The sequence below is a fragment of the Emydura macquarii genome, unplaced genomic scaffold (assembly GCF_026122565.2).
Source record: "Emydura macquarii macquarii isolate MOO-44397 ecotype Brisbane River unplaced genomic scaffold, CSIRO-AGI_Emac_v2 contig_1790, whole genome shotgun sequence".
Taxonomy (NCBI): Eukaryota; Metazoa; Chordata; order Testudines; family Chelidae; genus Emydura; species Emydura macquarii.
Genome location: NW_027131927.1, coordinates 23,142,683 through 23,160,577, shown reverse-complemented (window position 1 = coordinate 23,160,577; position 17,895 = coordinate 23,142,683). Strand labels below are relative to the sequence as shown.

At 40.2% G+C, this 17,895-nt stretch overlaps 1 protein-coding gene across 10 annotated transcripts in view; it reads right to left on the bottom strand.

Annotated features, from left to right (window-relative positions):
* The window catches only part of ARHGAP24 (Rho GTPase activating protein 24), a 463,741-nt gene that overhangs the window by 15,677 nt on the left and 430,169 nt on the right, over positions 1 to 17,895 (bottom strand). For all 10 annotated transcript variants that reach the window (XM_067557109.1, XM_067557111.1, XM_067557112.1 and 7 more), the window contains 3 exons: positions 8,282 to 8,414; positions 5,157 to 5,230; positions 1,058 to 1,179 (listed from right to left, as the gene is read on the bottom strand). In XM_067557109.1, coding sequence (XP_067413210.1) covers positions 1,058 to 1,179; positions 5,157 to 5,230; positions 8,282 to 8,414 — 329 coding nt within the window. The remainder of the gene's footprint in view (positions 1 to 1,057; positions 1,180 to 5,156; positions 5,231 to 8,281; positions 8,415 to 17,895) is intronic.

Genomic DNA, 17,895 nt, shown 5'->3' with positions numbered 1-17,895 from the left:
TACAAAAGATCCACAGGACGGGCTTTAATGTCACCAATAGATGACGTGAAAGTTTGTCCAGACTTAATTCTTGAAAAAACACTGGGGCTCACATGTGAATATTTGCAATATGAAAGCAGGATAATTTGCACAAAGCTAGCTGCTTCCTCTCTAAAGTGCAAAACAGATTGTGGCAGATCAGAGAGAGATTTAAAAAAAATGCTAAAAACATGGAAAAATTAGCTGAAAATGTTATGTATATTTTGAGTTATAAAGTGTAAAGTGGATAGAGCACTGGACGGGGATTTATGAGACTAGGCTTTTATTCCTGGCTGTGCTCTGTGAGATCTTGGGCAAGTCACTTAACCATTCTGTTCCTCAGTTTCCCTATCCGTAAAACAAGAGTAATGATACTGACTTCCTTCATAAAGCCCTGTGAGATCTACTCCTGAAAAGCATAATAAGAGCTAGGTATTATTGTTATTAACGCAGCAAACATTTCTGTTAGTAAAACAGCAAGAGCATCCGATGAAGTGGCTTTCTGCTCACGAAAGCTTACACCCAGTGCCACAGAACTTTCACTGTTTTGCTATAAACAGACTAACACAGCTACCCCTCTGGAATTCATTTCTGTTAGTGTTGCGCACAAAGGACTAGAATCCATACTCTCCACTCTCTCTTAGCTCTGTTGGTTCTCCAGGGCTAACAGGAGTATAAAGCAGTAAAAATTTCTTTAGGCCACTAAAACGAGCAGATATGACTCCAACTGCATAGGGAGCACCCACAGTGCACTGCTCTGAAAGTCAAAATAAGCGTGGTGAGTGTGGACGCACGAGATCTGTGCAAACAGCGTAGTGTGTACATGCTGCTGCGACTTCTATAAATCGGCTGCTGAAAGTCGACTTCACGTGGCAATGTAGACATACGCTAAGTTACTTTAGTGGAAGAAAAGTTGTGTCTACACACAAACAGGCAAACATAATTTTTGACATCAAACCACTCAAAACCTACTGCTGATGAATCTAAAGAAGTTCCTTGTCCCTCATTTAAAGTTGTTTACAATTTTTCTTTAACTCACCCTCCATGATGGTCAGAGGATCTTCCACTTTTGGGCGCAGGATGTTGGGACCAAATACAGTAGCCAGATTTTGCACACTCATTTTATTTACACCCGAATAGGACTGGACTTCATCCAGGAATCTGTGAAACAGAGAAAAGAAGTGAACATCAAGATCAAAAAAGGAAAGATGGATGATGGTCTTTTACAGTAGTTTTTGTATGGAATTACCTAGGAGTTTTTTTGTTTTTTTTCCAAAGATCACCGCTCTGAAGCACTGTTCTCGGCTTGGAAAAACAGTTATGATGCTCCCTGGGGTACCCAGTGTTCTGAGGCACCTCACTACCACCCACCCTTGGCGTGAGAGAGCCTTGTTTTTGCCGGCCTGAGGTCAGCTTGACACCCCTGGCTACAGGTAACACAAGCCCTCGATGCCTCGATTTTTCTTTACAGGTTAGTGATGGGCACAAATCCCTGAGTCCTCCAAACATCCCCGGCGGTGTCCAGCCCTTGCTCAGTGGAAACTGCTGTTCCCAAAGGAATAGTGCATGCCAGCTTACTAATTCACCTTAGAACACAGCTCCACTTAACCCACAGCACTCAGATATGTTTATAGAGAAAGCAAGTTTATTTAACAAAAAATAGAGATTCACATGACAGTAAGCAGAGTGCTGGAAGCAACACATTACATATGAAACAAAACCATAACATCATTTTTATGGCCTAAACTTCACTAACAAGTTTTCCTCTGGCCTAAAGGAAGTTTTATCTCACACAAAGTTCTTCCCAGCATTTTCAGCCAAGTCTGGATGAGATTCCAAACTCACTGTCAGTTTACTTCCTCAGTGAAGGATGCCAGGGCGTTTTTTTTTACCCAAGATAGACTAGACCAGACTTTTGATCTTCACCTGAAAACAGGGTGTCTTTCCCCCCTTACTCTCCCCCCCCCCCCCCGCCCGCATCCCCAGCTGTTTACATCTTCCTATTAATTTTCTTTTGAAGTCCCTGCAAGCTCTTCATTAACATGTGCTTTAATAAGCTAACAGACTGCTGTCTAGAGAACTTTGTCTCAAGGCATGCTATTGACAAGTGACCTGCCTGCAGCCCTTATGTATACCTGTGCCCTCTGCCAGTTGGCTCAGAAAGGTCCCTCAGTCACAGTAGTGCAATTAAATTTTATAATCTGAAGCTATGTAGTTAGACGGCATTTGAACACTCTACCCTTCCCATGCACATTAAATGGTTCAAAGGAAAGACTTCCTCTTCTAAAAAACCTAAGCAGCTTCAGTGCTCCTGAGATGTGTGATAGAGTGGCTCTCTTGCACAACACCTTAGAAATTGTGCACTGCTACCCTACTTAATTAGTTCAAAGTTTGTTTTAAAGTAATATATATGGTCAAATTCTCTGTTTATAAAAAAGGTTTTATATATATATATATATATATTGATAGCCTCAGACGCACTGGTTTGAACACAGGATAACTCCACTGAATGAATTCTGCTATTGATTTACAGCTCTGAAACCAAGAACATGGTGTTCTGTACTGGGCTCAAAGTTTTCTATGCTGAGAGCCTCCTCCTAGTCCACATATAACATTATATAGGCCATACCTGTACCTTCCAGTGTCTGTAGAAAATGTATCTTCTAACATACCCAAGTTTTCTAGGGCATAATGCTCCTTGGAGCTAGCCCAAATGAGTTCTTATCCTGTGTATCTTGTAAGGTTTCTAGGGAAGGGAGCTCTTGCATATCTTATGTGACAGGGCATATTTAACCAGGGCACTGCTATCCTGTTACTTTTTGACTCCAAACCAAAGCTATTCTGGGGGTTGCAGTTTCTAGAATGATTGTGGGGAAAAAATTCAGAAAACCTGCTCTAAAAGTTAGGCCTCCCACTCTCTACAGCATACTGGCTGCTGCCGTAAATGAATCAACAACGAGAAATTATTTTTCTCTTGTGCTTCCAATGCAATCCCAATATTTTCTGATAATGTTATATAAGGTTAAGCTTTAAAGCTTAATTGATAAATACATTCTTGAAATAATGTTCAAAGTCGTACCAAAATTCATAAATATGGAGATGCTGGCAGGCCAGGTGCCAGCTCATGCCACAGTCTCCCTGTTTCAACTGGACACTAACAGATATATAGCTGGAATCTATCTGTCTCACTTGTGGGTTACTACTGATAAAGTAGGTACTAGAATGATAAGAAAGTATTAAGACTCTATTGAATGCTTGTGAGTTGCTGTATGTATTAATCACTTATCATATCCAGGTTCCATATTGTAATGTAATATTTGAGTCCTTGTACAGTATTATGAGCATCTGTGACTGTATGAATTGCCATAAAGGAGAGGGGCATTAATTAGTGTGAAGAGCTGCTCTTCTAAAGATATTGTTATGCCTCTCCCAAAAGAGGAGACCCATCAATACCAGATGGACTATGGTTGGATTGGACAATTGGAAACTCGCTACATCTGGATTGAGAAACCATCAACGAAATGTCTAAAGACACTTATTGCTCTGTTCTCCTCCCTGTGAAGATGAGTCATGCAAGTGGACTCCTCCCATCAGCTGAGTTTGCAGCTCAGAGCACATGGCAGAAGGGGCATAAAGACCCCAAACCAAAGGAACTAAGTGCTTTTCTTTTGGGTGTGAGACCCAAAGCGCAATTGACCTGAGGTAAGCAACTGGTCCTCTGGGATTAGGAGTAACCTGAATATTGATATGATTCTTGGTGTTAGGGGCATCTATCCCAGAGATACATTTACCTGGGTGGCAAGACAGTATCTGAGTACCCAAGAAGACTGTCTCTGACTCTGTGTTAAGGCTGTTGAAGTGCCTGAAGAGCTTGCACTTGGTTGGTAAAATCTAAATTATAAATTTATAACCAATCAGGGGTTTGAGCTGTGGTTTTTAACAGTCTGTCCTGAGGCCAGTACTCACGATCTTGTGTCACTAACATGATACTAACATGTAACAAACTACATCAAAACATTATCCATTATAAGGCTGTGTTTTATCCCAGGGTTTCCAATTGCAGGTGTAAATCAATTAAGTTATTGCTACTAGAAACACTCAAGTGAAAAAAACAGCCTTATATTCCAGTTTATTTGGGTAGGGAGAGTAGGACATGTCTACCAATATTTTAAAGGCTAAATCCTGCCCTAAAAATCTTCTAACTCTTATTCTACTATTTTCCATTAATGTAATTAGGAGAAAGAGATAGCATTAAGTCTTAAATGCCATGCTGAACTTCAAAATTTAGACTTATTCCATTATCATTTTCCACAGTTAAAGTAACTTCAGACTTCCCTGAGCAAGATGCAATATTGAATATCAAACCTGCCTTTACTTAGAATTATTCTGATAAGGTTGAGTTCAAATGTCAACAGAAAATCTACTGGATGAAAGATCTGCTTTCTACATGAAGGAGATAAACCCTTGCAGTTGAAGGAACATTAAGGGAGCTTTGGGGAAGTGCACTGACCCATGGTAGCTCCAGGCATTTAGCAGGATTCATTGCTGCTTTGCACGTTGTCAAGATATACAGACACCAGAGAAAGATGAATGTAAAATACACCAAAGCAGAATGGTGTAAGTGCAGGGCAATGCTGAATCAAACCCATTATTCCTCCAGAGATTAGAAGTAGGCAACCCCCCTCCATCTCCTCCTGCAGCTGCTCGCTGTTGTACATGCACAAACACAACTTCTCCCAGGAACCCTTGTGCTTCTGGTGTTTTAACCTTTTTAACCCAGGGCTCCTGCAAGCTGGGTGAATCATCAAGGCCAACTGGAGCTGTTCTCCAAGTAAGGGGTCTGCAAATATAGCCCTGCTTCCACTCAACAGGTAGGCAGAAGGGAATATTCCTTTATCCAACTACATTGCCTTGCCTTTAGTGCTGGGCCTGGGCTGTTTGTTAATCCCACTCACAGTCATACAACTTTAATTAATAAATTAGTAATAAACAAACTTGTGATCGCATTAGGTTAAATGTACCATTACTCTGACTCTCCTAGTTAAACTTCTCCTAAGATATATTCACCCAGACAGACAGCAATGTCTATTAGGGCATAGAAATAAATACCTGTTTGATATTCTTGCATGAGCACTTACCTACAGATATATTTCAGCAGATTGTAATTGACAGGTGGCAGACTCTTTACTTGTTTCACTAATTCCTTCACCCCCTGTATTAACAAACAAACCAAAAAGATGTTCACAGCACTTAGAATTCAACGAATCAATAACAACAACATTGTTGAGATATGCTTATGGAAATGGAGTAAGACAACTGTTTTCTTAATAGCCAGATAAACTATGGTCACTAGCTTGTAGTATCCATTTCATTTGGGCAAACAACATTTTGGCTGGCTCACAAGGTCTGCGCTAGCATTAGACAAGCAGAAGATTCTTTCAGTCTGGGCCCTCACTAGGATTTAGAAGAGCAGAACAACATGAACTTGGTTTCTGTGCCCATCGGAAATAGCTTCTGGCTATGCTCCTACCTTCAGTGCATTTGGATGCTGTTTTAATTCAGCTTTTGGTGCTTTGCCAGCCACTGTTGGGTGTTTAATTTCAGTGGTCAGCAAAACAAGAGCAACTCAGAATGGGAAGAGCATGATACTGCACGTTTGCCAGGCAGATGCGAAGAACGGAAATGAGAAGACAAACAGCTATCGAGATGAACACATTATTTGTAACTCGTGCTGTAGGAGAGTCGAACATAAAAAACTGAAAAAGTAATCAAATGCTAAGACAGCATTACAACATGACAAAAAATGGCTTATTGTCTCTAGCATTGGTCACTCACATTGCCAGTGTCACATGGCAAGAACTGGCTCTAGGTTCACATAGCCATTGAAGTCTTGTTTTCAAATACATTTAATAAAATGTTTCTCATGATGTTCCCTGAGAAACTCCACAGATGCAGATTAGACATAGCTACTATAAAATGGACACATTTAATTAAAGAGTGGAACACATAGCTACTATTAGCAGCAGTGCGATGACAAGTTGAGTAGAGGTTTCAAGTGAAGTTCCACTGGAGCTGGTGCTGAGTTCAGTATGATCAATTAGACAGAGACAGACTATACAAAAACAAACAGCAGTGCTTATCCCATCCTATAGGTGCCTCTGCCATAAATTACACAAAAAATAACATTTAACAGCCAGCAGAACACTCAGCTCCCCTCTCTATCCCTCCAGACCTAATACAAAACTCTCCCATTCATCTAACCCCCACGGCCCTATCTGATCCTTATTAATTTAGAGGACAGGGGATGCAAAGAATCAATTCTGGCTGGTGATTCAGAACAGGAAGGATGTCAAGATGGATTAAAAATGTAGTATGATTTGGAAAAAACAGAGGGATGTGCTGAAATTAATAGAATAAAACTATTAATGTTCATTCTGAAGAAAAAAACAGATGACATAGTAGCTGCCAACAAGTATATAGAGGGATGTAAAAAGGAGGAGACAGTCTCATTCATGACTTCAACAGAGCAAGATGTATTGGCCTTAAATTACTGTAAGGAAAACCATAATGGGTCAGATCTTTCATTCTGTTAAATGAATTTCACACCAATATAACACAGTTGGAAATCTGGCTCTACATCTCTAAGAAGTATTAGACAATGGGGCAAGTTTCCAAGAAAATTCTAGAGTAATTAAAGTCAGAGTTATTCAAGACCAACTTACCAAATATCCGAGTGATGCTCAAAGGACAATGGGACCAGAGCAAAAATTTCAGAGTCTAAATCCCACTGACTCTGATTTATGAAAATTTTATCCCCAATTATTTCTCACTTAAGTCAATAGTTTGCTGTTGACTTCAACAGGAGTTGGGTAGGACTAATAAGAGCAGTCCTGCCACAATGGAGGATGATAGCCTAGATGACCCAGAAGAAGACTCTTTCATACAAGATGGAACTCTTCTAACCCAAAGCTTGTCACATCCAGTCATAATTCAATGTTATGCAGTTTATATAGTTAGAGAAGTGTTCCTTTCATTCCTATGTGACTATTGAGATTGCCATGTGAACCACAAATTTAATTCAAAGATAACCTGCAAAGAAAACTGTTTCCAGAGAGTAGTTATCAGTGGTTCACAGTCAAGCTGGAAGGGCTTATCGAGTGGGGTCTCGCAGGGATCAGTTCTGAGTCCAGCTCTGTTCCATATCTTCATCAATGATTTAGATAATGGCATAGACAGTACACTTATAAAGTTTGTGGATGGTACCAAACTGGGAGGGGTTGCAAGTGTTTTCGAGGATAGGGTCAAAATTCAAAATGATCTGGACAAACTGGAGAAATAGTCTGAAGTAAGTAGGATGAAATTCAATATGGACAAATGCAACGTACTTTACATAGGAAGGAACAATCAATTGGACACATACAAAATGGAAAAAGACTGCTTAGGAAGGAGTACTGTGGAAAGGGATCTAGGGTTTATAGCAGAATGCAAACTAAATATGAGTCAACAATGTAACACTGTTGCAAAAAGAGCAAACATCATTCTGGGATATATTAGCAGGAGTGTTGTAAGCAAGACACAAGAAATAATTCTGCTCTATTCCATGCTGATAAGGCCTCAGCCTGAGTATTGTGTCCAGTTCTCGGCATCAAATTTCGGGAAAGATGTGGACAAACTGGAGAAAGTCCAGAGAAGAGCAACACAAATTATTAAGGATCTAGAAATGTGATCTATGAGGAAAGACTGAAAAAATTGGGTTTGTTTAGGATGGAGAAATGAAGACTGAGGGGGGGCATGGTAACAGTTTTCAAGTACATAAAAGGTTGTTACAAGGAGAAGGGTGAAAAATCGTTCTTGTTAACTTCTGAGGACAGAAAAAGAAGCAATGGGCTTCAAGTGCAGCAAAGGAGGAAAAACTTCCTAACTGTCAGGATAGTTGGGCACTGGAACAAATTGCCTCGGGAGGTTGGAGGTTTTTAAGAACAGCTTAGACAAATACCTGTCAGGAATGGTCTAGTTATTACACAGTCCGTCCTTGAGTGCAATGGACTGGGCTAGATAACCTCTCAAGGTCCCTTCCTGCCCCTCCTGATTCTACATCATTAGAAAGACATCCTGATAGGGTTCAAATATGTACACCTAGGAAAGAGTGAAAGTTGATGCAAAAAGTAACCAGAAGAAAATACCCCCTACCCCTGCCCCATAATAAAAGCAGATTACAAAACACCACCATGTTTATTAATTACAATCAAAGCAGCCAGCTCACCATTTCCTCCTCCTTGCTCAGCAGTTTGGCACAGGAAAGAAAATCCTCATATTTTGCATACGGGATAACCGGTTCTGGGAGTTCTCTTAGATACAGTTTGAGCAACGATGCCACCGTGTGCACATCCGTACTGCTGTGGGGATGGAATGCAAACGATTACAGCTGAGGATCTGGGAAATGCTATACACAGCTGATGGTCTCTAGTCTACTCTAAATTTTTCAATACTGAATCATCAGTTTGTTAGCTTTACATATAACTGCAGTATCTGGTTTTAGGTTCTTTGTATCACAGAGGATTTGTAAAAATACTTGTAAATAAAGGCTCTCATAACTCTAATGCTTTATTATTATTAAACAATTATTTATCCTACAAAATAAACATTGCACTACTCACAACACAGGTGCTAGGAAGATCATGCTTTTTATAGAGGTTATAAACATCCCACATGAGGAATGCAAAATGCCACCTATCCAACAGATAGAGTTCATTTTCATCTGACCAGAAAATAGGCAAAATATTTAAATATTAGGGATTGAATTCTCATAACAACCAACAATTTGGATCAGATTTTTTACATCTGCCTCTAACATGGCTGAATTCCACAATACCAGTGTCCTATATGATATCAATTTTATATTACCATTTCTGTACAAACCCATTTATTCCACACATTTAATGAAAGCTCCCTCTTATCTGAATCATAGTTAAATCTCCCTGGTGCACATCGCTTTCCCAGTAGCTCCCCTGAATAATTAGTATTAATACTATTAGTACTAATACTATTACTAATTACTATTAATAATTAGTACTGAGCATTTTAATCGCACCTTTCAACTGAGGATCTTTACATGTTTTACATACATTAATGATTTAAGCCCTCCTCACCCCTGTGAACTAGTATTATCTCCATTTTCAGAAAGATAAACTGAGGCATAGAGAGAAAGTGACTCAAGATCACAGAGTGACTCAGCATATTATCAAGAATAGCTTCCCAGGGCTCAATTCAGAAGTGAGTCTAAGAGCTAGTGTAACATTCTTAAATCCCCTCTTACATATACTTAGATTCATTTAGATTTAGACCGATGTTTCTCCACCCATGGTCCACAAGAACCACCATTAGCACACAGCTGTGGACCATGTGACATCTTCAGAACCATACAGATAGTATATATACTGTGTGGATGTGGCCCACGTAACATGTAGAGAGCTGCATATGTGATCTGCAAGGGTAAATAGGTTGAGAATCACTGACTTAGAGCCCCCTTACTTAGTTACAAGCCCCTTATGTATCACCTCAGAAATTAGCCCACTGCGACTACCGGAGTTTAAGGAAGTCTAAGCTGGTGTAGAAGACACACCAAGAGCCAGAAGAGTAACAAGAAAATCAAAAGGAAGGTGGATCTGTATTCTACAGTAGGACACTCACTACTTAATCATATCTCTGTTTACAAATTTACAAACCCATGCCCCATATCCTGAAGCTCCACATTCAGAGCAGTGTAGTTTTTCCTCTTTTTTAGGACACACATATGCTGTACTCAAGTTGTCACTAGTTGGCCTCATAGTAGAAGTAAGTCTTAACGAGGGTATTAAAAGAGTTTTTCAACTTAGCCTGAATGTAAGGCACACAAGAAACAATTGGTAAAAGAAGATGATTTCTGTTTGCCTATTGCAACAAGGCAAGGAGGATCAGGGAAAGCTAATTAGGGAGCAGAAATCTGTTGACAACCTCTATTGTTGGTGCTGTCAGTTGTCTGGTGAAAGGGATCAGGGACCTTGGACTGATTGCAGGAGTATCCCCTCACTAAACTGGGCCTCAGAACCAGAAAATGTCATCTCAAGAGCTCCTAAATACATTGTTATTGAACAAGGAATCCAGACAGGTGTAGTTTGGGAATTGAAACACATTCTGAAAGAACCTATTGGGTACCCAAACTGACAGTCCTTCCAAAAATAAAGTAGGGTAGTAGATGGACAGACAAATTATAAACAAATGACAAAAAGGAGTTACCAAGAACTGGCAGTGGGGATCACTAGGTGAGAAAGTTAAACTGTGCACTGCACAGCTTTTGCTTCCTGCCACTGCAATACCTCAGAAAACAGCTTTTAGTATTTTAGAAAGATTTTTACAGTTCTTGATATGAAGCAAAGTATTTTTCCTTGAGGGCGAAGCAGCTGGAAAGACAGATAGGAGAAATAAAAAAAATAAGGGGACAAATTATCCATGGTTGTGAGGGTACCCCTCCTTACGCTACCTGTGCTTAGAGCAGGCCCTTCCCCTTGTTATGCTAACTGTTCCTAGAGCCGTCACATAGCAGAGCTACATTGTGGAGAGGTTTGTAATAGACTGATACACCTTAGTTTTCCCAAGCAAGTACTCAGAGAAAAATTAAAAGCTAGGATGTCAGTTGGCCAATGAATACAATAAAATAAACCTTGTGTTTCCAAGGTAAACCACACAAGGCTATTTAAACATGTCAGTTTGGTTTGGTCTCACTTAATTTGACTAAAACACCAGTATACTACTTGCTTATTGCTATTAGATATAGGCCTCTAAGAATTGAACGTTTTGGGTTGGGGTTTGAAACTATGAAGTTTATGCCTAATTCTAGACTGAGCATACATCAATTTGGTTCTAGTGGACCAGGAGCACAGCATGTGCCGAATACTTTGGCATTATCAGTGTATCATCACTAGATGGTGCAATTGCTAAATAAAATTATCCTACATTTGAAATTGTACAAATGCCATGCATTTCTTTCAGCTGAGTTGGAACAATGCTTGAGTGCTATATTGAAATCCTCAATGTATCCATAACTATAACCCTTAACAAGTTACCATATATATAACTATATATTATTTAATAATTGTATATTTGCGAGGCTATTTAAAAACAAGCAGAAACTCTTTTCTTATATTCAGCAACAACACTAAGCTTCCTATTTTTTCAGGCAAAGTACTAATAGATCAGAAAAAATATGTAGAATAATGGGATTAAAAGTGAGAGCATTGTATAATCTGCATTTACTTCTTGCAATCTAGTGCTAATTTTTCTTCCTTTTATTTTAAAAAGCAGGTATCCACCTGAACTGCAAAATTCAGATCCAGAGTTTAAACCCTGTATAGTTTGGGGTGATCCCAATCCACGATTGTGGTTTTGCTGATTTCAGAGTCAGAAGACAGCTGTCAAATGTAGATGAGGCGCCATAATCCAAGCACTCCCATGTTTTGGGAGTATCCATCTCTGTTTCTTAGTTTTCTTGTACTATAGCTTCCATAGCACTGAGATCCACATTCCAATTAGCTAATAGTCTTTATATAGCTATATGGGCGCTCATAGGGCCTACATTACCGTAGTATAAGAACACCTAACAGTCACTGATAATTTTATCTTCACAACAGCCCTGTGAAACGGGGAAGGACTATCCCCATTTTTCAGAGGGGGAATGAGGCACAGGATTAAGTGACTTGCCTGAAGTCACACAGGAAATCTGTGGCTGGTCTGGGAACTATTGCTAAAATATATGTTCTAATTCAATCACAATGTATTGGTCCAGATACACGTGTTATGGGGTGAAATATGCAGGAAGTCAAACAGATGATCACAATGGTCCCTTTTGGTATTAAAATCTATGAATGCATGAACCCAGGTTAGTGCCCTAATCATCAGTCTACAGGGTATGGTAGTGGTGGGTAGGTATGCCTCAGTCTCTCCTGTTGAAGCTGTTCCACTTTCTAGAAATAATTAAATATTCATTGGAGCAGGGACTGGAACCCAGGTGTCCCCCCATCCCAAATGGGTGCCCTAAGTACCAAACTATACAGTCATTTTTCTCTCTCTCTCTCTGGATCTATGACTAGTGAAGTCTTACATACAAAGTAAAACAGCTCTGACAGGAGAGAGTGGGAGCTGATCACCTGAGCTGATGGGCTCAGATAAGCCATTAACACCTGTGCACCCAGGGGAGAGTGTATAAATCTTGTCTCTCTGGCCAAAGCCCCTTCTTACACCGGCACCAGCAACTGCCACCCTTCCATTCCAGTAACATGAATAGAGAACATGGATACAAGTGGTCAAAGTCCCTTTACAGTGAAGATAAATGAAAGTCACAAACTATATTAATACCCAAAACATGCAAATTCCAACTCCAGTTGTGTGGCTGATTCTAGTCAATGGGCTTGGCTGGATCAGGCACATGACGAGTTTCTACCTATAGTCTCAGATTCTGGCCTGAGCCCCTGAAAATGAGATGCTCAGGCTGTGTGCCAAGGTGTTCCTTGGGAGCTGGGAAGAAGGAATCATCTTCCAGTTCCCTTCCCCAGACCACTGACTAGAAGTGGACTCTCCATGTGGCAGTTATGCAACCCTCAGGGCTGGAGTAAACTGCTGCATCTGCGCTCAATTACAGGGGTGGGAACAATGGTTGATGGATCAGGCCCCGCTCTGGCAATCCAGCTGGGAGTGCTAGCAACCTATCAGATCCCCCAATTCTTCCCACCAATTCCATTGTAGAGAGGATCTCCTGAATGCATGGGGGGATTTGCCCCAGGGCGAAGCTGCTTTGTGAACAGAAGGACTTCTGTATACGAAAAGATCCAGTGTAAAGCTTAGGAATGATTATAAAATAGTTTTAATACCATTTGTGCGTTACCACAGTCAGTCTAAATCCCCTATAGCCATAGTATATTGAGAGCTAGCTGTTTGGGCTGACTAGCACACAATTTAATTTTACAGTACAAGTTCTGTGGAATTTCTAAGTTCTTTGCCTCTCAGAGTTATAACTCAGTTCCCCAAAAAAACATACCTATATGCTCACTAGTGGACACAAATGTGCGCACACATACACACAGATATTAACTCGGTTATTTTATTGTTAACACGAATATTCATTGTCAAAGGTTTGCTTCCAGCCATCTCAATATAAGGGCATTATGTGTGTAAACACGCCAAATCTCTCCCTTGGCAATTAGACGGTACAGACTTAACACTCTTTTCATCGGAACTCTCTGTCATTAGTGTCTCTGATGGTGGTGCTGTTTTGACAGCACTTTTCTTTGTGATATCACAGACATTGTGGAAGTGGCTGTCAGACCAATTACACAGCCTGGGGATTTTTACCCTCTCGTCCATAAACAATAATGTATTGAGGCACAGCAAGTCACCATAAATGCATGCATAACCCTCACACTCGCAGACAAACATGTAGTGTCTTTACATAGCTTGAGTCAGCATTTCAGAAAGCAAAGTCAACAAGCTACTAACAAACTTCCAGTGGGGAAAAATAACAGAGCAAGATCACATCAGAGAAAAATTAATATTATGTCCAGGGGCTCTCTGGACCACTATAACATATATACAGTATGCATAAAGATAAAATATTAGGGAGCTGAGAATTATGGGGCTAGAATTGCACTGAGGAGCTCTGGAAGTAGTATATAAATGAGAGCAGAGCTCAAGTGCTTTGTGTAGTCATCAGAACCCTGAAGTGGAATTATAGTCCCATAATTTAAAATGTTGCTGTTTTAAATGATGATAGACACAGATCAGAGTTCTGAACCTGTGTCTGCAAAGACTCCCCTTCATCAATATGTCCCCAGACTCGTTTAGTGAATTCTCTTCCTCCCCCTCTTAATGGCTCACCTGCTATTTCCATGTCAGACTGCTTTCAGCCATGCCAAGCATTCTCCATTCACAGAAAGACCAAGCAAGGCATCTTGTGGAACACAGCAACATGATCACATCTTAAATGGCTGGAGGGTGTATTAATACTGAGGAGAGGCTCTGCCTTCCGCACAAGGTCTGACACAGGAAACAAAGGACTACTAGATGCTACAGACTGGGTGAGTGACATGTTAAGACCCCAGAATAATTTACTACTAAAACATTATGGAATGAGAAGTGTTGAGAGCAAAGTGTTGTAATTATACCTAACTCAGTTAAAAAAGAATTAACCCAACATTAAGTTTCAGAAACTAGATACTCAAAAGTCAAGGAGCCAAATTTTGCTCTCAGGAATGCCAGTGTTAATTCAGAGCAACTCCACTGATTTCACTGACGGATTTGGGCCAAGAAATGCAAAATTAATATTGAATGCTCAACCGTGATTCTGTTCCCTTATCCACATGCCTTGAAGCATGGTCTCTCTCTGTAGCGTTACTATGTGGTATAATGTTGACCAAATAATACAGCACAGAATCTAAATAGAAGCCTGATTCTTGCCCGTAACCTTACAGACATACTTCTACAGCCAAATCCTTCAACTTTATTTTTGTGCCTGAACTACTTGGTCCTCGGCCCTCCTGCTCCCTCCCATCCCCCAATGACTCTGGCTGCACTTTCAGTAAAAGCCGCTCTCAATTCTCATTTTATATTAGGTGGGGAAGAAAAATAAACTATGAGTCTCCTCCCTTGTCCTAGTAATTATTAGTGTGAGAAGCCTCATTACCGTCAAAGGCACTATTCATAGTAGCAGGCCCAGTGCCCAATACGAAAGATCTGCAGGATCAACTCCCACTATATTTATTATGATAGCAGATAAATTTGAAGAGGCCAAAAATTGTTGCCTAAAGAGCAGCCAGGGTCATAGCCATTTAAAATTGAAAAAAAAAAAAAAAAAGAGGGAGGAAATATATGGGAGGAGGTAAAAACACAATATAAAGAAGGAGAGTAAGAAAGAGATGAGCGTTCAGAGATATGAAGAGGTAAGAAAGATTGTTTTGTGTGTGGTGGGTGCATACAGACAGATTCTCGTGAATAGCAAAGTAAAATAACTTCATCAGACTATTGGAATTTGAGTTAGACTGGGTCAGTTTTCATAGAACTTTTGTAGGGCTCATGAGTATATATAAAATCTTAACATTTAAAATAATAATTGTTATTATTTGTTAGACTTGAAGATCACAAATCTTACAAACCCTAATCAATGATGTCTTTAAAATGAACATTTCCCAAAGCTTTGATGTAATATCAGGAGTCATCCTTTTTTGTAAAACTGTATTCATGGACATCTGAGAAGTCATTTATCATCTAAAGGTGAAATGCACAATTCCCACATTCTTAAAACATCATAGCTTCATAGTAAGAAGAATCAGATCCCCATGTCTAAAAGTTAAGGAGCAATTATGTTTCATAAGCCACTTGATACAGGAACTCAGTTGAAGAGATTGCAAACATTCTTTTGCTGTCTGACAATTAAAACATACACTCCAGTGAGACACCAATTAGCCTGATTTACTGACCTGAGCATTTGAGTTAGAAACTGGTCTCCTAATGAGTAGTTAATTGTCAAATCATGTCTATATGCCAAGCTCTATTTAGATGCCATTCCCACTAGCCAGTTACAGAGGGCTGGTTTAGAGGGGACAGGAAAGTGACAGGAACTAGATGATCAGCCACTGGAGTTTCATTAGTAAAGATAAGTGAATCAAGTTTGGAATCTTGCACACTGAAGTTCTATGAATTTCCAGAAATCTAAGGCCTTCAGTGTTTTGCAGAAACCAGTTGTTTAGCATCTGCTAGGTGAAGCCTTAAACTACCACAGCTCAGGCAAAAGGAGCTTTGCTAAGGGACATTGGCACTTTAAACCAAAAAAACCAAAAAGTAGCAATCAATAGCAAACAGAACAAAGCTGAAAGGAGTTAAGATGAAGAAATTGCAGGCGAGGGGTGATTTCCATTGCAAATTTATTTTAGGGACCTGGGATCTAACATCACCCACCCTAACACAAACATACACAAACTTCCTCTCTCTTTTTTACTTTCACTGGGTGGATTCATGTACCATCGTTTTACTGTCTCTGGATTTTGAACAAAACCCAAAATTCTCAGTCCAAAGCATACATTTTCTGGTGTTTTCCACCCACCATCTAACAAAATTCCATAAACCTGGTTCCTAATGAAACAGCTTCACCAAATGAGGGCACCAAAGCCCAGTGGAGAACCAGGAGTTAGGAAACTTGAGTTCTGCTCCTGCTTTGCCACTGATCTTGAACAAGTCACTATGTGACAAGTCTCTATACCTCAAGTTTCCCTACCTATATAATTTAGCTAATGATACCCTCCTTTGAGAGTCACATAGGTCTGCTGAACACATTGCAAACCTACGTGATAGCCTTCAGTTATTTGTACCAAAGTTCAATGGCCTAATTAAAATACAAAAACAAACAAACAAACAAAAAAAAGCAAGTTTACAGGGGTGATTCCTTCCCAAAGAGATTCCTCTTCACCTCTTGCTGTTTATTTCTCCTTGGTCTCCTTTACTGATGATCATGTTGGCAACACGTTTTGCACAAAAATGGGAGTGCAAAGGAGGCATTTCTGCTTCTGTCACCTAGAGTATAGTACAGAGTTTGCCAAGCTGGGGTACAGGATGCCCACTTAGTCCAGAGGGAAAGGGAGCATGATGCCAGATCTACTGTGACCCTACTGCAAATATGCTCTTGCTGCTACAGATAAAGCAACATCTGGTTTTCTGAAAGCCATTCCCTTCCAACTCGTGTATTGGCCTCTAATGCAAGCTTAGGCAACAAGATGTCAGTTCAAGCTTCTCTTCTCTGCTCCTGTAGCACTCAGCTCATCCTTTGAGCCGCTAATAGATGGCCCTGATACCAGGTAAGCAGCCTTGTGGTGAGAGAGGAACAGAGATAAATGGTAGCTACCAGGGGAGGGCACAGATTGAGCATGTATGGGGGGGCGCAAATCTTGAGGGGATGGTGAGAAAAAAATGCAAATAGGCAGAGAGGGTCTTAGACACAGATGAAAATAGGAGATATGTCAGCAGCTGGCTGGAGAATGGTGTATGGGCCATTTGTGGGAGGGCAACTAGCTGTCAATCGATCCCCAAGTGGGCTCCAACACAAGAGAAATATACTGAAAGAGTCAGTGTTGAATGATAATTTCACTTTGTGTGAAGACAGCACTATTTGATAGTCATCAATAATGTACCAGGGATAGATCCAGAGCTTTTGATGAGCACATTATTATTCATGGCTAATGTAAGCATCAAAGATTTTGGTGTTCTCAAATCCATCATTTCCGGTTAGCTTTCATAAAAAAAGGATGGAGGAAACTATTAACTAGAAGATCTGTCAGACCCAGGCAGGTCTTTGCCTTGTATCAGAGTTTAAGAGGAGAGAGCACTTGTGGAGGCCAACAATTGACAAGTGGAACAATTGATCGTGGTACTAATCTGGCTGGTGTGCAAAGGAAAGGGGAGAAGGAAATTCCTTCTGGCAGCTACTACTATCAAATTATTTTTAAAAGGAGAGGAGACTTGTCCATGCAGCTAATAAATGCAGCCAATATTTCAATAGCACCTATTATATAAAATGGTAATGGCATAAGCAGGGAGATATGTTGATTTTGTGCCTCCTCCCTTTCCTCACCCCATGGATCTCCAAAGTTTTAAGCTTAAAGTTCACATCACAGTAAATGCAATTGTCCCTCATTGTTTATGTTAGGCACGTTGCCTGACTTGCTACCTCATTAAGCAACACAGCTGTTGCTGCACCCTATAATAGAAAAATCTGCAGAGCATGCATTACAGCATCTTTCCCTTATCTTACAATGAACAATGGAACAAAGCATTGTGAAGACTGCTGGGTTGCACTAGGTG